General features: G+C 46.3%; 1 protein-coding gene across 3 annotated transcripts in view; it reads left to right on the top strand.

The window, feature by feature from the left end:
* COTL1 (coactosin like F-actin binding protein 1) overlaps positions 1-20,909 on the top strand; it is a 74,417-nt gene that overhangs the window by 15,311 nt on the left and 38,197 nt on the right. The window contains exons 2-3 of one of the 3 annotated variants that reach the window (XM_032612402.1): positions 15,344-15,554; positions 15,816-15,898. In XM_032612402.1, the coding sequence (XP_032468293.1) occupies positions 15,478-15,554; positions 15,816-15,898 (160 nt within the window). In that variant the 5' untranslated portion in view covers positions 15,344-15,477. Of the gene's footprint in view, positions 1-15,302; positions 15,555-15,815; positions 20,553-20,909 lie in introns of those variants that run through there. The other 2 variants (XM_032612400.1, XM_032612401.1) reach the window with 2 other exon arrangements.

The raw sequence follows: 20,909 nt of genomic DNA, 5'->3' as shown, positions 1-20,909 counted from the left end.
ATTTAAGGTGATGCCCTGGGACAACTGACTTCTTAGATTCACTATTAGCTGATTGACCAAAATCCTGATTTTATAGCATAAGAAAGCTTCCTTGTCTTTCTGAAGTTCTCTGCTTTTTTTCCTTTTCTTCCAATTTCTCATTTTCTGTTTTCTCTGCTATTTTTCCTTCCTTTTTCGCTACTAAATGTCCAAATATGAAACTGGTTTTTAAATTTATTTAATTTTATTTAATATTAAATTTAAAATTAATTTTAAATTTATTATATCTATTGAATTCAATGGCGTATTCTCTGTTAGTAAACAATATTTCTTTACCTACTGCAGGCTGCTGTTATGGGCTGCTAAAAGCCAAAGGGATGCTTTCTTTAACACATACTGCAGACAACTGTGGCTTTTTATTTGCATATTGTTCGCATTAATTTCTTCCTCTCTGTAGGCTTCCTCTGTATAATAGTTTCCCTTTGCCAGCATAAAATAAACACTTCAGAAAAAAACCTTATTGGACCCTGATAGTATATTTTAAACGCTCTAGGGAAAATTATTGTTGAAAGGAATTCAGTGGTAAATTTTGTTTTGTTTTGATTTGTTTTTGGTTTGTTTTAGTGGAACCAAGAACCAAGGTTTTCATGTATTATGTTTGCTTAAAATCAGGCAGAACTATAAACATGTTCCTGTCTGAGAGGAATTTATAGCCCGTTAAGGGGAAACAAAACAGAGGGTTTTTACAAAGCAAGTTTAAAAGTTTAACTGATGGGACTTCCCTGGAGGCACACTGGTTAAGAATCCACCCGCTAATGCAGGGGACATGGGTTCGAGTCCTGACACGGGAAGATCCCACATGCCGCTGAGCAACTAAGACCATGTGCTACAACTACGACCATGCGCCACAACTACTGAGCCTGCGCTCTAGAGCCCACGAGCCACAACTACTGAGCCCGCGTGACACAACTACTGAAGCCTGCGTGCCTAGAGCCTGAGCTCCGCAACAAGAGAAGCCACCGCAATGAGAGGCCCGTGCACTGCAACAAAGAGTAGCCCCTGCTCACTGCAACTAGAGAAAGCCCGCGTGCAGCAACGAAGACCCAACGCAGCCCAAAATAAATACTAAATAAATAAATAAATAAATTCATTAAAAGGAAAAAAAAAAAAGACCGTGGGTTCAAGTCCCAATCTGGGTTTCACAGTTTAAAAAAAAAAAAAAGTTTAACCAATGACGCAAGATCTTCTGTGTTACTGAAACTTCTTTGTCATGTCAAAAGTAGAATCTAGGCTTCCCTGGTGGCGCAGTGGTTGAGAGTCCGCCTGCCGATGCAGGGGACACCAGTTCGTGCCCCGGTCCGGGAAGATCCCACATGCCGCGGAGTGGCTAGGCCCGTGAGCCATGGCCGCTGAACCAAAAAAAAAAAAAAAAAAAAGTAGAATCTAGTTCAGAAAAGCAACAGTCACTAAATCAAGAATTAACGCTCACGGATCTTTTGCTGTGACGGGGGACTCACTATCTCTCAGAGGGCTCCACTGGAAGGAGCTTCTTCTTTTTTCTTTAATCTATATATATACACATATATATATGTATATACATATACATATATTTTTTTAACGTCTTTATTGGAGTATAGTTGCTTTACAATGTTGTGTTAGTTTCTACTGTATAACAAAGTGAATCAACTATACATATACATATATCCCCATATCTCCTCCCTCTTGCGTCTCCCTCACACCCTCCCTATCCCACCTCTCTAGGTGGTCACGAAGCACCGAGCTGATCTCTCTGTGCTATGCAGCTGCTTCCCACTAGCTATCTATTTTACATTTGGTAGTGTATATATGTCAGGGCTACTCTCTCACTTTGTCCCAGCTTACCCTTCCCCCTCCCCGTGTCCTCAAGTCCATTCTCTACGCCCGAGTCTTTATTCGTGTCCTGCACCTAGGTTCATCAGAACCATTTTTTTTTTTTAGATTCCATATATATGTGTTAACATATGGTATTTGTTTTTCTCTTTCTGACTCACTTCCCTCTGTATGACAGTCTCTAGGTCCATCCACCTCATTACAAATAACTCAATTGCATTTCTTTTTATGGCTGAGTAATATTCCATTGTATATATGTGCCACATCTTCGTTTTTAAAAATATTTATTTATTTATTTTGGGCTGCATTGGTTCTTTGTTGCTGTGCACGGGCTTTTCTCTATTTGTGGTGAGCGGGGGCTACTCTCCATTGTGGTGTGCGGGCTTCTCACTGCGGTCGCTTCTCTTGTTGCGGAGCACAGGCTCTAGGTGCACGGGCTTCAGTTCTGGCACGTGGGCTCAGTAGTTGTGGCTTGCGGGGTCTAGAGTGCAGGCTCAGTAATTGTGTTGCACGGGCTTAGTTGCTCCGCGGTATGTGGGATCTTCCTGGACCAGGGCTTCAACCCGTGTCCCCTGCATTGGCAGGCGGATTCTTAACCAGTGCACCACCAGAAAGCCAATGCCACATCTTCTGTATCCATTCATGTGTCGATGTACACTTAGGCTGCTTCCATGTCCTGGCTATTTTAAATAGAGCTGCAATGAACATCGTGGTACATGACTCTTTCTGAATTATGGTTTTCTCAGGGTATATGCCCAATAGTGGGATTGCTGGATCATATGGTAGTTCTATTTTTAGTTTTTTTAAGGAACCTCCATACTGTTCTCCACAGTGGCTGTATCAATGTACATTCCCACCAACAGTGTAGGAGGGTTCCTTTTTCTCCACACCCTCTCTAGCATTTATTGTTGATAGATTTTTTGATGATGGCTATTCTGACCAGTGTGAGGTGATACCTCATCGTAGTTGTGATTTGTGTTTCTCTAATGATTAGTGATGTTGAGCATCTTTTCATGTGTTTGTTGGCAATCTGTATATCTTCTTTGGAGAAATATCTATTTACGTCTTCTGCCCATTTTTGGATTGGGTTGTTTGTTTTTTGATATTGAGCTGCATGAGTTGCTTGTATATTTTGGAGCTTAATCCTTTGTCAGTTGCTTTGTTTGCAAATATTTTCTGCCATTCAGAGGGTTGTCTTTTCCTCTTGTTTATGGTTTCCTTTGCTGTGCAAAAGCTTTCAAGTTTCATTAGGTCCCATTTGTTTATTTTTGTTTTTATTTCCATTACTCTAGGGGGTGGGTCAAAAGGATCTTGCTGTGATTGATGTCATAGACAGTTCTGCCTATGTTTTCCTCTACGAGTTTTATAGCGTCTGGCTTTCCATTTAGGTCTTTAATCCATTTTGAGTTTACTTTTGTGTATGGTGTTAGGGAGTGTTCTAATTTCATTCCTTTACATGTAGCTGTCCAGTGTCCCAGCACCAGTTCTTGAAGAGGCTGTCTTTTCTCCACTGTATATTCTTGCCTCCTTTATCAAAGATAAGGTGACCATATGTGCGTGGGTTTATCTCTGGGCTTTCTATCCTGTTCCATTGATCTATATTTCTGTTTTTGTGCCAGTACCATACTGTCTTGATTACTGTAGCTTTGTTGTATAGTCTGAAGTCCAGAAGCCTGATTCCTCCAGCTGCATTTTTCTTTCTCGGGATTGTTTTGGCTATTCGGGGTCTTTTGTGTTTCCATACAAGTTGTGCAATATTTTGTTCTAGTTCTGTGAAAAATGCCAGTGGTAGCTTCATAGGGATTGCACTGAATCTGTAGATTGCTTTGGGTAGTATAGTCATTTTCACAATGTTGATTCTTCCAATCCAAGAACATAGTATGTCTCTCCATCTGTTTGTATCATCTTTAATTCTTTCATCAGTGTCTTAGAGTCTTCTGTATACAGGTCTTTTTTCTGCTTAGGTAGGTTTATTCCTAGGTATTTTATTCTTTTTGTTGCAATGGTAAATGGGAGTGTTTCCTTAATTTCACTTTCAGATTTTTCATCATTAGTGTATAGGAATGCAAGAGATTCCTGTGCATTAATTTTGTATCCTGCTACTTTACCAAATTCATTGATTAGCTCTAGTAGTTTTCTGGTAGCATCTTTAGGGTTTTCTATGTATAGTATCATGTCATCTGCAAACAGTGACAGTTTTACTTCTTCTTTTCCAATTTGGATTCCTTTTATTTATTTTTCTTCTCTGTTGCTGTGGCTAAAACTTCCAAAACTATGTTGAGTAATAATGGTGAGAGTGGGCAACCTTGTCTTGTTCCCAATCTTAGAGGAAATGGTTTCAGTTTTTCATCATCAGCAAATGGTTTCATCATCACCTGCTGGCTGTGGGTTTGTCATATATGGTCTTTATTGTGTTGAGGTAGGTTCCCTCTATGCCTACTTTCTGGAGGGTTTTTATCGTAAATGGGAGTTGAATTTTGTCAAAAGCTTTTACTGCATCTATTGAGATTATCATATGGTTTCTATCCTTCAGTTTGTTAATATGGTGTATCACATTGATTACTTTGCATATATTGAAGAATCCTTGCATTCCTGGGATAAACCCCAGTTGATCATGGTGTATGATCCTTTTAATGTGCTGTTGGATTCTGTTTGTTAGTATTTTGTTGAGGATTTTTGCATCTGTGTTCATCAGAGATATTGGCCTGTAGGTTTTTTTGTGTGTGTGTGTGACATCTTTGTCTGGTTTTGGTATCAGGGTGAAGGTGGCCTCATAGAATGAGTTTGGGAGTGTTCCTCCCTCTGCTATAGTTTGGAAGAGTTTGAGAAGGATAGGTGTTAGTTCTTCTCTAAATGTTTGATAGAATTCACCTGTGAAGACATCTGGTCCTGGGCTTTTGTTTGTTGGAAGATTTTTTTTTTTTTTTTTTTGTGGTATGTGGGCCTCTCACTGGTATGTTGTGGCCTCTCCCGTTGGGGAGCACAGGCTCCAGACACGCAGGCTCAACGACCATGGCTCACAGGCCCAGCCGCTCCACAGCATGTGGGATCTTCCCGGACCGGGACACGAACCTGTGTCCCCTGCATCGGCAGGCAGACTCTCAACCACTGCGCCACCAGGGAAGCCCTGTTGGAAGATTTTTAATCACAGTTTCAATTTCAGTGCTTGTGAATTGTCTGTTTATATTTTCTATTTCTTCCTGGTTCAGTCTTGGAAGCTGGTGCTTTTCTAAGAATTTTTCCGTTTCTTCCAGGTTGTCCATTTTATTGGCATATAGTTGCTTGTAGTAATCTCTCATGATCCTTTGTATTTCTGCAGTGTCAGTTGTTACTTCTCCTTTTTCATTTCTAATTCTGTTGATTTGAGTCCTCTCCCTTTTTTTCTTGGTGAGTCTGGCTAATGGTTTATCAATTTTATCTTCTCAAAGCACCAGCTTTTAGTTTTATTGATCTTTTTTTTTTTTTTTAGTTTTATTGATCTTTGTTATTGTTTCCTTCATTTATTTTCATTTATTTCTGATCTGATCTTTATGATTTCTTTCCTTCTGCTAACTTTGGGGTTTTTTTTTTTTGTTCTTCTGTCTCTAATTGCTTTAGGTGTAAGGTTAGTTTCTTTATTTGAGTTGTTTCTTGTTTCTTGAGGTAGGATTGTATTGCTATAAACTTCCCTCTTAGAATTTTTTTTGCTACATCCCATAGGTTTGGGGTAGTTGTGTTTTCATTGTCATTTGTTTCTAGGTATTTTTTGATTTCCTCTTTGATTTATTCAGTGATATCTTGGTTATTTAGTAGCGTATTGTTTAGCCTCCATGTATTTGTATTTTCTTACAGTTTTTTCCTGTAATTGATATCTAGTCTCATAGCATTGTGGTCGGAAAAGATACTTGATGCGATTTCAATTTTCTTAAATTTACCAAGGCTTGATTTGTGACCCAAGATATGGTCTATCCTGGAGAATGTTCTATGAGCACTTGAGAAGAAAGTGTATTCTGTTGTTTTTGGATGGAATGTCCTATAAATATCAATTAAATCCATCTTGTTTAATGTGTCATTTAAAGCTTGTGTTTCCTTATTTATTTTCATTTTGGATGATCTGTCCATTGGTGTAAGTGAGATGTTAAAGTCCCCTAGTATTATTGTGTTACTGTCGATTTCCCCTTTTATGGCTGTTAGCATTTGCCTTATGTATTGAGGTGCTCCTATGTTGGGTGCATAAATATTTGTAATTGTTATGTCTTCTTCTTGGGTTGATCCCTTGATCATTATGTAGCATCCTTCTTTGTCTCTTGTAATAATCTTTATTTTAAAGTCTATTTTGTCTGATACGAGAATTGCTACTCCAGCCTTCTTTTTTTATTATTTATTCATTTATTTTTGGCTGCATTGGGTCTTCATTGCTGGGCGCAGGCTTTCTCTAGTTGCAGTGAGTGGGGGCTACTCTTCGTTGCAGTGCACAGGCTTCTCATTACGGTGGCTTCTCTTTGTTGCAGAGCACGGGCTCTAGGTGTGCAGGCTTCAGTAGTTGTGTCGCACAGGCTCAGTAGTTGTGGTGCATGGGCTTAGCTGCTCTGTGGCATGTGGGATCTTCCTGGACCAGGGCTCGAACCCGTATCTCCTGCATTGGCAGGTAGATTCTTAACCACTGTGCCACCAGGGAAGTCCCTCCAGCTTTCTTTTGATTTCCATTTGCATGGAATATCTTTTTCCATCCCTGCACTTTCAGTCTGTGTGTGTCTCTAGGTCTGAAGTGGTTCTCTTATAGACAGCATATGTATGGGTCTTGTTTTTATATCCATTCAGCCAGGCTATGTCTTTTGGTTGGAGCATTTAATCCATTTACATGTAAGGTAATTATTGATATGTATGTTCCTATTACCATTTTATTAATTGTTTTGGGTTTGTTTTTGTAGGCCTTTTCCATCTTTTGTGTTTCCTACCTAGAGAAGTTCCTTTAGCATTTGTTGTAAAGCTGGTTTGGTGGTGATGAATTCTCTCTCTGTTTTTTAAAAATGTTTATTTATTTATTTTTAATTGTACTTTTCTGACCAGGGATGTGGTTTTTTTAAAATTAATTAATTAATTTATTTTTGGCTACGTTGTGACTATTGTTGCTATGTGTGGGCTTTCTTTAGTTGCAGCGAGCGGGGTTACTCTTCGTTGTGGTACGCGGGCTTCTCACTTCAGTGGCTTCTCTTGTTGCGAGCACGGGCTCTAGGCACACTGGCTTCAGTAGTTGTGGTACGTGGGCTCAGTTCATGTGGCTCGTGGGCTCTAGAACTGAGGCTCAGTAGCTGTGGTGCACGGGCTTAGCTGCTCCGTGGCATGTGGGATCTTCCCAGACCACGGCTTGAACATGTGTCCCCTGCCTTAGCAGGTGGATTCTTAACCCCTGCACCACCAGGGAAGCCCAGTGCTGAATACTCTTAACTTTTGCTTATCTGTAAAAGTTTAATTTCTCCATCGAATCTGAATGAGATCCTTGCTGGGTAGAGTAATCTTGGTTGTAGGTTTTTCCCTTTCATCACTTTAAATATGTCCTGCCACTCCCTTCTGGCATGCAGAGTTTCTGCTGAAAGATCAGCTGTTAACCTTATAGTGATTCCCTTGTATGTTATTTGTTGCTTTTCCCTTGCTGCTTTTAATTTTTTTTTTTTTTTTTTTGCGGTACGCGGGCTTCTCACTGCTGTGGCCTCTCCCGTTGCGGAGCACAGGCTCCGGACGCGCAGGCTCAGTGGCCATGGCTCACGGGCCCAGCCGCTCCACGGCATGTGGGATCTTCCCGAACCGGAGCTCGAACCCGTATCCCCTGCATCGGCAGGTGAACTCTCAACCACTGCGGCATCAGGGAAGCCCTTAATATTTTTTCTTTGAATTTAATTTTTTGTTAGTTTGATTAATATGTGTCTTGTTGTGCTTTTCCTAGGGTTTATCCTGTATGGGACTCTCTGTGCTTCCTAGACTTGGGTGACTATTTCCTTTCCCATGTCAGGGAAGTTTTTGACTATAATCTCTTCAAATATTTTCTCAGACCCTTTCTTTTTCTCTTCTTTTTCTGGGACCCCTATAATTCAAATGTTGGTGCATTTAATGTTGTCCCAGAAGTCTCTGAGACTGTCCTCAATTCTTTTCATTCTTTCTTCTTTTTTTAAAAAAAATTAATTAATTAATTTATTTTTGGCTGCATTGGATCTTTGTTGCTGTGCGCGGGCTTTCTCTAGTGGTGGCGACTGGGGGCTACTCTTTGTTGCGGTGTGTGGGCTTCTCATTGCAGTGGCTTATCTCTGTTGCAGAGCATGTGCCCTAGAGCACATGGGCTTCAGTAGTTGTGGCACGCAGGCTCAGTAGTTGTGGCTCATGGGCTCTAGAGCACAGGCTCAGCAGTTGTGGCGCATGGGCTTAGTTGCTCCGCAGCATGTGGGATCTTCCCAGATCAGGGCTCGAACTCGTGTCCCCTGCATTGGCAGGAGGATTCTTAACCACTGCACCACCAGGGAAGCCCCATTCTTTTCATTCTTTTTTCTTTATTCTACTCCCTGGCAGTTACTTCCACCATTTTATCTTCCAGCTCACTTATCTGATCTTCTGCCTCAGTTATTCTGTTATTGATTCCTTCTAGAGTATTTTTAATTTCAGTAATTGTGTTGTTCATCACTGTTGGTTTGCTCTTTAGTTCTTCAAGGTCCCTGTTAAATGTTTCTTGTATTTTCTCCATTCTGTTTCCGAGATTTTGGAATCATCTTTACTGTTATTACTCTGAATTCTTTTTCAGGTATGTTGCCTATTTCGTCTTCCTTTATCTGGTCTTGTAGGTTTTTACCTTGCTCCTTCGTCTGTAACATTTTTTTTTTTTTTTGATGGGTGGTGCTGTATTCTTGTCTTACTGGTTGTTTGGCCTGAGATGTCCAGCACTGGAGTTTGCAGGCAGTGGGATAGAGCTGGGTCTTAGTGCTGAGATGAGGACCTCTGGGAGGCCTCACTCCGATTTATTTTCCCTGGGGTCTGAGGTTCTCTGTTAGTGCAGTGGTTTGGACTTGGAGCTCCCACCACAGGAGCTCGGGCCCGACCTACAGCCTGGGAACCAAGATCCCACAAGCTTCTTGTGTGGTAAAAAAACCATAATAATAATTAATAAATTTAAAAAGGAAAAAAAAGAGAAAAATAAATAATAAATTAAAAAAAGGAAGAAGGAAAGAAAAAAAGGAGCATTACAATATCAAAGAATAAAAAACAAAATAAAATTAGAAAGATAAAAAATATATTAGGAAAAATAAAACTATAATTGAAAGAACTGGTTGCTGGGGATTCCTGCCATCCACTTAGGTGTCCATGGTCCCTCACCAGTGTCTGGTAGGTGCCCTAGTTGTGAGGAGACGCTAATTCCGCGTCCTCCTAGTACGTCATCTTGACTCCGCCCCAATCAATATATTTTTAAAAATTGAAGTATAATTGATTTACAATGTTGTGTTAATTGCTATGAAACGGAAAGACAACTTCTTTATATTGACTCCAACTCTTTCTTCCTGTAACTGGTGTTGATTTGCTCCTGGGAGGGTTGTATAAGAAGACTACCATGTGCTGCAAGAGAGACCCCCTCCCAAATGGAGGGGCAGTTCCCCTGCCCTCCATGAAACTGCTCTCCTGCAGGATAAATTGCATCTGTGGCTTCTCATCCCCACCCTGTGTCAGCTGGGGTCCTCCTTTAAGCACGATTTCCACATCGGAACACAATTCTCAGGGTGTGGTCAGACCAATGAAACAACATGTTCTCCTTCCCTGGTTCTGGGCGTTAGAGCTGCTCCTCCCACCTGCCCTCCTTGGCCCTGAATGGTTGGGTGGATGGTGGTGGCATGGGGGAAGGGTGTCCCCACTGCAGGCTGGATTTCCCAGCTCCCTGGTCAAAGGTTTCCTGCTGAGTCTGGCAGTGGGAGATCCTCGTGAGAGAGTGGAGGGCAGGAGGGAAGAAAAGGCAAGGGTATTTCTGTCCCTCTCTGGAGCAAATCTGCAGCAGCCGTACCTCCTCTGAGCTGCAGCAAACCCTGGGTGACCCCAGCCCCTACTCTAGTGTCCCCTCCTCCCCTCTCTGTCTCTCTGACCCAGTGCTGGTCACCAGTCTCTGGCCTGTGGCTGATTTCTGGGGGTGTGTCACCAACCTGCTTGGCTTCTCAGCTCTCCTGTACCTGCTGCAGCCAATACCCTGCGCTCAATGCTTCCTGCTTACATACTTCCCTCTCTCGTTTGCTTGATTATTTATATATACACAGTTTCTATTTTCCAGTGGACTCTAGTGCTGTGTGTTACTTCTAGTAAGGCAGTTTAAGGTTACATACCACTTGGAAGGGGCAGGGGGCTGGCACTCAAAGTATTAGCTGCTTTTATATCCTTTGATATGCATTTTCCACATGTGATCCTCAAATAACTCCTCTGTGGGAGGTACCCACTTAATGGAAGAGGAGACTGAGGCTCAGGAAGGGTAGGCAGAGCCAGGATTTGGGTGAGCAGTTGCCTGAACCCTTAGCCATTAGACCACACTGCCCCATTCAGAGACTTGGACCCACCCCGCCCTTACTCACGGTAGATAAAATCCCAGGTCATGTTGCCCCTTCCAGTGTCTTCTTGCTGGATTTCTGGAACCCAAGTGGAGTTCTCTCAGTGACTCATGGTTTCTGAGAAAGACCATTCAGGACATAGGGATTACGTTCCCTCAGTCAGTTGCTCAGCATCTTCATTTCCCAAAAGTTCCTGGGGGCCTCTTTTCAGAGATTTGACAATGAGTGAGCTCAGGGATGATTTTATAAATATCATTTTCTATAAATATCCATTCCATGTAAGGCACCTGTTTCAGAATGATGACCACCTTGCTGAGAACAGCAAGTTTCAGGGTTATGTTTTATTCCCATCTCTAATTACAGCTGAGGTGGGATTTCTTTCTTTCTATAGCCCCAAGGAAAGTGTGGAAACCGGGACACTGACCTTAACAATTCTGTAAGGTTTTTTTTGCAATGAAAGAAATAAAGCTCATGCAAAAATTATGGTCTTAAAAAGTCAGCACAGGACTTCCCTGGTGGCACAGTGATTAAGAATCCATTTGCTAATGCAGGGAACACGGGTTCAAGCCCTGGTCTGGGAAGATCCCACATGTCGTGGAACAACTAAGCCCGTGTACCACAACTACTGAGCCTGCGCTCTACAGCCCACAAGCCACAACTACTGAAGCCTGCGCGCCTAGAGCCCGTGCTCCGCAACAAAGACAAGCCACTGCAGTGAGAAGCCCGTGCGCCACAACGAAGAGTAGCCCCCGCTCGCTGCAACTAGAGAAAGCTTGCGCGCAGCAACAAAGACCCAACGCGGCCAAAAATAAATAAATAAATATATTAAAAAAAGGAAAAACAGGAGGACAAAGTAGAAACATGAAGAAAGATAGAGGCCAAGCCCTGAAGAAAACACGCCTGATGCCTGAATTCCACTAAGTTTGGGCCTTCCCATCATGGAGTCATTGCTTTCTCTCCACTGTGTAGGCCTGTTTGAACTGTAATCCCCTAGCCCTCCTAGACTGTAATCCCCATGAGGGCAGGGAGTGTATTTGTCTAGTTCAAATTTGCATCCAGGCAGCTCTTACATGTAACATTGTTATTACCCAAGTTTAAGAATCAAGAGATTTCACAAAAAGATTCTGATTTTTTTGCTTTTCTTAGACAATTGGAAGCCTTGGTATGGTCATGCTAGGATTCTTACCTGGCAACTGGGGTGGGTCTGAGAACAAGTGGCCCCCTTTAGATGGCAGTTCAGAAGAAGAAACTGACACCCAGAAGACGATGACCTGCAGAAGAAATTTTTTACAGGCTGTGTGCTTGGCTCATTTACGTTAAGTGCCTTCCCCCTACAGGCAAGTGGGTTTGTGACCCCCCCTTGGACACATAATAGGTCCACTGTCAGGAATGAATGAATGACGAGTAAATGAATGAATGCATTTATACACTCCCCCCGTTCTTGACATTGTAGCTAGCATATAATAAGTGCCCAATATTTTGATTTGATTTCTCTTCTAAAGAAACATGAGTTGAATTAGATTGCTTTTTTTATTGTACGCATCCTGATTTAAAGAAATATTCACACACCGCATTTATTTTTGGTGTACAGTGTATTTTTGTGCCTTAGCTGGGCACGTTGACCTCAGGGTGCTCAAAATTAGGGTTCGCCTCAAAACCAACCCTGTACACTTTCAGTCCAGTAGAGGGCAATAGCAACTAGGAATAGGAGAGACGCAGTTAAGGCATTCCCCCCCCAGGATCCCTGAACCATACAATCAAATCCAGGATGGAAGTCACCTTGTTGTTGTTATTTAATATTCTTAATAGGTAATGTATTCATGTGTTTAAAAATAGAAGAGAAGAGAAGAAAATAGAAGTAAAATGGTATATGATGAAATCTCCTTCCCTCCCCTTTTCCTCTTGTGTCTGGCTTCCTACCTCACCTCCATCTCAGGTACAATTGTTGTTTTTCTCTTGTATGCTCTTCCAGAGGTGTTTATGCACGTGTAAACAGATACAAATATCTCTGTAAACCCTCCCCCCACTTTACCCAAAGGTAGCAACACAAAAGGGTGTTTTGAGCATACCGTTCTAAACCTTGTTTTGTTCAATCATGAAGTAGATTGTAGAACTATCCATAGCCGTACACAGAGAGAAGGCCCCCCTACTCTCTCTGTCTTTCCAGCTGCACACCTTTATCGTCATCTATTCAATGGGGGGGCTTCTGCTGCCACAAATAAAGCTCAGTGAATAACCTTGAATATATTTTGCACACACTTGAGTATGTCTATAGCAGTGGCCATTGGCTCCAGTTGTACATGAGAATGGCGAAGGGGGCTTTTAAAAATCCCACCCCCCAAGCCATACCTCAGATCAACTACATCAGAATCCCCGAGCATGGGACCAGGGCACACAGGGAGCCCTATGTGCTGTTGACATCTAGGGGAAACTGACTGGTCGAGAGCACATACATTTCTAAATTTGCTAGATATTGACAAATGGCTCCCATGGGTGGTTCTACCCACTTGCACTCTCACTGCCTTGTATGAGAGGGCCTGGGTGTTCACAGCCTCAGTAACAAAGCATGCTTGTCAAACTTTGCTTTTTGCTAACCTGCTAGTTTTTTTTTTTTAAGATATCACAGTTTCGCTTTAATTTGCATTTTTCTTATTAGGGCTCGAGATTGAACATCTTCTCATGTGTTTAAGAGCCTTCTGATCTGTCTGGTCATATCCTGTGTCCACTTTTCTTTTCTCTCTCTCTTTTTTTTTTTGACAGTGCCACATGCCTTGCAGGATCTTAGTTCCCTGACCAGGGATTGAACTCGGGCCCCATGCAGTGGAAACAGAGAGTCCTAACCACTGGACCGCCAGGGAATTCCCTCTTTTCTCTTTTTTAGGTTGGTTTCTCTACACGTCAGCAAGACAAATTCTTTGTGATTTGAGTTGCAAATACTTTCTACTGCCTTGTCTTTTGTTTTGTTTTTTCCCATTGAAGAAGACTTTTTACATATTTGAATGTATCCATCTTTTTTTTTTTTTTTTTTTTTTGCGGTATACAGGTCTCTCACTGTTATGGCCTCTCCCGTTGTGGAGCACAGGCTCCGGACGTGCAGGCTCAGCGGCCATGGCTCACGGGCCCAGCCGCTCCACGGCATGTGGGATCTTCCCGGACCGGGGCACGAACCTGTGTCCCCTGCATCGGCAGGCGGACTCTCAACCACTGCGCCACCAGGGAAGCCCGAATGTATCCATCTTTTGTTATGGCTTCTGTGGTTTTTTGTTTTGTTTTTTCCGTACCAGGGGCCCAGCCACTCCGTGGTATGTGGGATCTTCCCGAACCGGGGCACGAACCCGTGTCCCCTGCATCGGCAGGCGGACTCTCAACCACTGCGCCACCAGGGAAGCCCCGCTTCTGTGTTTTGAGTCATAGTTAGAAAGACCTTTCTCATTCCAGTCTTCTAAAGGAAGCTTCCCACGTTTTCTTCTGGCACTTTGTGGTTTCCTTAATTTACAGGCAAATCTTTGATCCTTTTGGCATTTACCCTGATCTGTGGTGTGAGGTATGGATCCATCTTTGTTTTTCTTTCTAATGGCCGACTTCCCATTACCTTTATCAAGAAGTAAGGTAGGAGCTGCATCAAACTGGAATTTCTTTGTTTTTGTCTTTGTATTTATAGCAACAGCAGCTCCCACTTTCCTGTAAATGTGGTCCCATCCACCCCCTCCCCCCATTTACCTGTTCGATGCTTGATCGATTGATTTTTGTTTGTTTGCCATTGAGAATTTTATTACTAATCGGACATTGTTCTGACCTTTGGGGTTTCTATTTAGGATTTATTTTAGTTAATAACCAACAACGATGACCTTTTGTTGAAGGTCTAATATATCTGTTTATAAGTATAGGTTCCGTTAATCATAAAGCAAACCTATGGTGTCAGTACTATTATTATTCCATTGGAGGAAAGTAATCAGAGAGTTTTTCAGGCTTGTCCAAGGGCCCACAGTTAAAAAGAGGCAGGGCTAGATGCAATGCAAGAGCCAGGTCTCTGGGGTCTGGGCTTTTTACTTGCCTTGACCCTGTAACTCATCTTTGTGGAATGATTGCAGGAGGGAATGAATGAGTGAGTCAGTAAGGGCAGAAAGAAGACAGAATGAGTCAGCTCCTGCCCTCGGAGGAACCCAAAGCTGTGAATGCAAATAACCGGAACACAAAGTAAACAGTGATCCCACCAGCATTTTGGAAGCAGTCCACTTTCTATTCTGTCCTATTTAAAAATGCTTAATTCTTTCCAATTCCTCCCTACCTAGAAACCGGGGAGCCATACACTGGGGCAGGGGCAGTCTCCTTGGGTTTGATGCATTAAGTCACCCACTTGGAGGTCCCCTGTGGAGCCCAGCAACCTGGTGGGGGGGCAAGGGGGGAGGGGGATAGAGGGAGGGGATAGAGGGGAGGTGAGTATAGGTAGGAGGGAGCGGGTTACGGAAATGGGAGTAGCAAGGAGGAGGAGGGGAGGCGAGGGAGAAAATGAGGAGACAGGCTCAAGGAGTGAGGACGGAGAAGGACAAGAGAAGAGAGAGGGAAAGGAGAAAGAGGGCTTGGGGAGGAGGAAATGGGGGGAGGAGCTGGGGGAGTGGGAGAAGGAGGAAAGGGCTGGGGGATAGAGAAGAAGAGTGGGTAGGGAGAAGAGGAGGAGGAGGAAGGAGGAGGCGGGGGGAAAGAAGTCCCCTCCTCCAGCCCCCACCGCAGAGTTGCGCAACTCACTCGGGCTGGGATTGGTCGTTGTCACGTAAAGACGCCCCGCCCTCGAGGCCCTACGACCAATAGCGAGAGGAGGCGGGGCTGGATGCGTCCTGGGAGGCCAATGGCTGGAGGGGGGCGGGGCGGCGCGGCCTAGGTCTGGCGCGCGCTCACGGCGCCCTCGGAGCCAGAGCAGCGCTCGGAGCTCAGAGCTCGCTTTCCCCTAGCCGCTGTCGCCGCCGCTGCCCACCCGCCCGCCCTTGGAGCGTCCCCGCCCCGCTCTGCTCCGATCCCTGCAGCCGTCTCGGAGCGCGCTTATCTGTCGCTGCGAGCGCAGTATCCACGTTGCGGCATCGCGGCGATGGCCACCAAGATCGACAAAGAGGCTTGCCGGACGGCGTACAACCTGGTGCGCGACGACGGCTCGGCCGTCATCTGGTGAGGAACTTTCCTTTGCTCTCCAAGCCCCACTCCCGAGCTCGCAAGGGGCCTGGTACACTGAGCGGTCTTCCCGACCGGACGGATGAAGGGTCATCCCGTGCTGTCGTCCCGCAGCCTTAACCCAGGACGGCGTGGAAAGCCAAAGCTGGCTTCTCCCTAGCCAGAGCATCTTTTAGATTGTCCTGCTGGAAGCTCGGCACTGTGCAGCTACCAACGCTGATGTGTGTGTGTGTGTTTTTCTCTTCTCCCAATCCAAAGGGTGACTTTTAAGTATGACGGCTCCACCATCGTTCCCGGCGAGCAGGGAGCGGAATATCAGGACTTCATCCAACAGTGCACAGGTAGGGAGACGCGCCATCTGGGGGAGTTCCCCGTCTTCTGGGATATTGTCAGTGCCGGGGAGGGGCGGCAGAGGCCAAACTGGGCGGAGCCTGTGGCCACCCTGGGCGCCTCTGGCACTGTAGGAACCAGATTTGAGCGTTCTAAAGCCTCACAAAGCCTTCTCCCCTCTGGGCATCCAGAGCGATCAGAGGCGACCGCCTGGCTTCCTCTCTCCCAAGGTAACCTTTTCAGGCACGGCAGCTCCTTTGCCTCCTGCGGGTCGCTAGTTTTCCACCGTCAGCTGCCGCTGTTCCAAACTCCTGGCTCCAGCCCTCCACGCTTTCCCCTTCCAAACTCCTCGCTCCAGCCCTCCACGCTTTCCCCTTCCAAACTCCTGGCTCCAGCCCTCCACGCTTTCCCCTTCCACCGGTCAGTGAGCCCCAATAAAAACAATCCTAGCGTTTATTGCAGGAGCTAGAAACGGTCAGCTTCACCCACCCCCCTTCTCCCACAATCATTGTCCGTGTGCTGGTGAAATGTTTTTATTTGTAGACTATAGAACCAGATATGAAAGTGTACCCACCGTAGGATCTCATGTATATGAAATGATAGAAAAGGCAAAGCCAATCTGTGGTGTGAAAAGTCAGAAGAATGGGCATATTTGTGGGTAGATAGGCACTGGTGGGGGGCGGGAGGGGCACCCGGAAGGTGGTGTGGGGTCGGGTGGGGTTGAAAATGTATTTTGATCTGTGAGGCGGTTAAACAGGTTTCTACTTATGTAAGAAATCTTTCAAACAGAATCCTTAGGGTTTGTAAACTTTCTGCCCTTCCCTGCGGTGTGTTGAACCATTAGGAGGAAAGAACGCACGCAGGTAGAACCACAACCCCCCATCCCCACCCCATAGAAGCAAAAGGCCCAGCATCATTGGTAATAGGGCCTTTTAAAGCTGAGATTGGAGAATGGGCTCTTTTCCAGGCTCTGGTCTCTAGCTTGGAAACAGGTAGATTCAGACACAGGCAGTGCAGCCTGGAGGTTAGGGTGGGGATTCAGTCAGCAAGGTGGATTGGAATCCCCGCGTGGCCACCCTCTAGCTGTGTGGTTTGGAGCAAGTTACTTTACCTCTCGGGGCCTTGGTTTCCTCTCCTGTAATTTTAGAGGGCTGTTGTGAGAATTGGTGAGTCAGTGCCTGTGCAAACGACATGGTCATTTGTGAAATAAATAAAAAGTACTCATCGTGCCCAGGATCATGCGACGGCCCCTTTCCTTTATTCAAATGGTATTTTGCATTTACTCTAATTAAAAGAATGTTTATAAAGTGTCTGCTATGGGCTGGGTGGTACTGAGGTTTGTTTTTTTTTTAATCTTCTTTCAACTAGAACGTCTTCCTAAGAGCTGCCTCTAGACGTTCACTCACTGTTTTTGGAGGATTGTTTAAAATATCAGATGTGTGAAGTACTTTCGCAACTCACATCTAATGAGGTGCACGGGGCCTCTTGTGGAGAGCGGGGTGGGAGTGGGGGCTGTGTTCCAATCCTGGCGGAGGAGCCCAGTCTCTGAACCACCTCTATCCTTCCGCCGCCACGATGACTGCTTTTACAAGTGGAGTAAGTGCAGACTCCTGGCTTTCACCCCATCTGGTACATAACTGGGAGTTTCAGCAGTATTTTTTGCCTTGCTGGCCCTGAGGCTTTCTCATAGGCCGGCTTCTTTCCTCCCTGGACAGTAAGGTAGCAGTTTCCTCCTGCCGGCCATCCATCACCCCACCCCCCATCAAAATGGGGTCTTCCCCTGCCCCCCGCCCCCTGCCTCTGAAGCTATTGTTCTCTCCATTGAGTAGGAGAAGGTGACCCCGGGAAGAAAGGGCATCCTGTGAGTAGGTTCCGAACAGATGCTCCCGGCCATGGGGCGAGGCTGTGGTCAGAGAACACTTCCTCCCTCCCTGGAGCTTTGCGGTTTGCTACTCAGACCCTTCCCCCAATGACAGGAATGGGAGTGGGGAGGGCCTGGTGGGAGAACTAAAAATGCTCTCCCTGCTGCTTGTTGATCTTATGAATGGGCTGTGGGATCTGAAGGCTCCGTCTTCTTTGGCTGGAAGTCCACCTTCCTTCCCCAGCCATCTGTTGGACAATGTATAGGCGAGTTATGGTTGCCGTGTCTGCTCTTCTTTGTGTTAGAAAAGCTGGTTCCACCCCACTGCCGTGTCCTCATAACCCAGTGACCAAGGATTCAGAACGCTGAGTAGTAACTTTCTATATGCAAGTCACTACGCTGGACATGCCTTGTCTCTGTTACTTCCATAGGTGAGGAAAGCAAGACCCAGAGAGGTTAAGTGACTTGCCAGAGATCACACAGCAAGGTCGTGGCAGAGCTGGGACTTGAACCTGGACAGGCTGGCTCTGAGATCTGTGCTCTTGGCCCCTTCTTGCTGAGGAAGTGGTTTAGGGTCTCATTTCTAAGCCATGAGGATTCTTCAGTGACACAGCAGGTTCTGGTCAGGGCTTGTGGGGTTGTTTGCAGGTTACAAAAGACACATTTGCCTATTCGCGTGATGCAGGGAGGCTTCTTGGTGGCCCTCATCCCCAGCCAGGTGTCCTGACAGGCCTGAGGCTCCCGTGCTCTGTAGACAGGCTCCCGCTCTGGTCCAGCCTTCCTATTTCCAAACCTCTCACAAGGTCACAGCGGACCTGGGAGCCTGAAAACAGCACCTGGTCGCCCCTCCGTCTGCACTGTGGGGATGAGGGGGTGGAGGGTCCCAGGGCTCTCTCTCCTCCCTGAGAGCCCCTCCTTGGGCATCGTCTGTCTGCAACACCCTCCTTCACCTCTCCTGTGCTCTCTGGCTACTGTCTTCCTTCTCCTGTCCTTCCCCCAGGTTTTCCAGAATGGAATGTGCCCGTGCAGCCTCTCCCTGTCACCTCTCCTCAGCCCCCAGGCTGGCCTGTCCTTGTCTGCAGGAGCTGCTTCCTGAAGGTCATGGATCTGGAAAGTCGCTGGGCCCTCGTCCTCCTGTTTCTTTCTGCCGGCAGGATTTGGAGTCCTCCGCGCCCCACACTGGCTCGTCTGGCGCTGGACTCACCTGGCCCCCTTCCTGCTGCACTAAGCGCTCCATCACCGCCTCTGCGCTTGCTTCTTGCCCCAAACTTCAGTCCGTGTGGAATGGTGGGAGATCTGTCAGGGGCAGTGAGAGAAGCCCAGTGCAGTTAGCTTAAGCAAAAAAAAAAAAAAATCAGTGTGGCTTCCACGGTTGGCAAGTCCAGGCCAAGTAGCAGCTGCAGGTAAGGCTGCCCAAACTCAACCTCCCCTCCTGCTGCTGCTAGCTCTGTCTTCCTCCTTTATTGCCCTTCTTGGGGGCAGGAGGGCAGGTTCTCCCTGAGCGGTGATAACAGATGCCCCCTAACCATCCCAGCTTCCGGGCTGTGGGCAAAGCCATCCAGATGGGGAGAGACAGACTCTTTGCCACCAATTTCAATGGAAGTCTCCAGACTGACAGCCACTGTTTGGCCTGGCTGGGTTCATGTGCCCACTGTGAACCAATCTCCGCCATTCTGGCTGGCTAGAGCTGGATCGGTGCCCACCCCTGGAGAGGGGGAGGGGCAGGCCCACCCAAACCAGGAGACAGGGTGGGGGAGGGTGGTTTCCTAAGGGAAAAGTGGATGGGAGGTCATATTGCTTCCAGAAGAGGGGCAAACCCAGAACAGGTCCATGGCCCGCGCTTACTGCAACAGTCCCTCAGCCCTTGTTCTTTCTTGTCCTACAACCATTCTACCCCACCCCAACCCCCCACTGGGAATAACTCTTCCTAAAGCAGGGCTCTAATCAAGTTTCTCCTCTGCTCATTAACCATCTATAGCTCCCATCTGCCCATTGCATTTACAGGCTGCCTACTTGCCATTCCAGTCCGTTGGTCCCCACCCACCTCTCCTGCCCAATAGCTCCCCACACCCTTCTTTGTGCATCCGTGGCCTGACCCTGTGTAATACTCCCAGCCTGCAGGCCAGTGATTTTGGAGGTTCCCTCCGGGCAGAATTCCTCTCCCCTGTATCTGTCCATCTGGGATTGAGCCAGCAAACCAGTCTAGTGCAATCCCTTCTGTATTTCAACAGCCAGAACCCTTGGGAATCAGAAAAGCTCTAGATTCACATCCCAGCTCTGCCCCTTGCTGTGTGGCCTTGGGCAAGGACATCCCTTTCTCTGTGCCACAGTTTTCTGCTCTGTAAAATGCGGGTCCTGATGGTGCCTGCCTCTGACGGTGACCGAGAGGGTTAACTGAAATAGTACGTCTAAAAGGAGAGCCCAGCACCTCCCTGGTGTTACTGTTACTTTTTATGGTATTATTTTTATTCTCCTAGCACTTAGGATGACAGTGTGCTTTCTGCTCTGAAGCTTTCAGTGCATGCCCCAGCTCAGCACGCAGTAGGCACTCAACTCTGGGTTTGCCCATGAGAGGCGCTCAACCCCAGGCTGGCACGCAGTAGGCCCCATGCGGGCGTGCATGAGACCTTTAGCCTGGGCTTGCATGCAGTATGTGCTCAGTACATGGTAACAGGTGGTTAGCACAGTGGTTGAAGGGCTGGGCTGCTTCAAACAGGCCTGGGTTCAAATACTTGCCAGTCGTGGGACCTGGAGCAGGTAAGTTCATCTGCTCTTTCTTTTTTTTTTTTTTCTCTTTTCTTTCTTTGCGGTACGCGGGCCTCTCACTGTTGTGGCCTCTCCTGTTGCGGGGCACAGGCTCCGGACGCACAGGCTCAGCGGCCATGGCTCACGGGCCCAGCTGCTCCGCGGCACGTGGGATCCTCCCGGACCGGGGCACGAACCCGTGTCCCCTGCATCGGCAGGCGAACTCCCAACCACTGCGCCACCAGGGAAGCCCTGCTCTTTCTTAAGATTAAGAAAGCAGCCCAGCTTTCTGGGCTGGCCAGATTAAGGATTAAGGAAGCAGGTCCATGGTGCCAAAGATGCAGTAAGTGCTCCATAAATGGTAATCACTGTGATTGTCACCTCACTGGTGGATTTAACTGTTGTGGAAGTAACGT

The sequence above is a fragment of the Phocoena sinus genome, chromosome 19, assembly GCF_008692025.1.
Source record: "Phocoena sinus isolate mPhoSin1 chromosome 19, mPhoSin1.pri, whole genome shotgun sequence".
Classification (NCBI taxonomy): domain Eukaryota; kingdom Metazoa; phylum Chordata; class Mammalia; order Artiodactyla; family Phocoenidae; genus Phocoena; species Phocoena sinus.
Note: the sequence above shows the minus strand (reverse complement) of the source record. Positions and strands in the feature narration are given on the sequence as shown.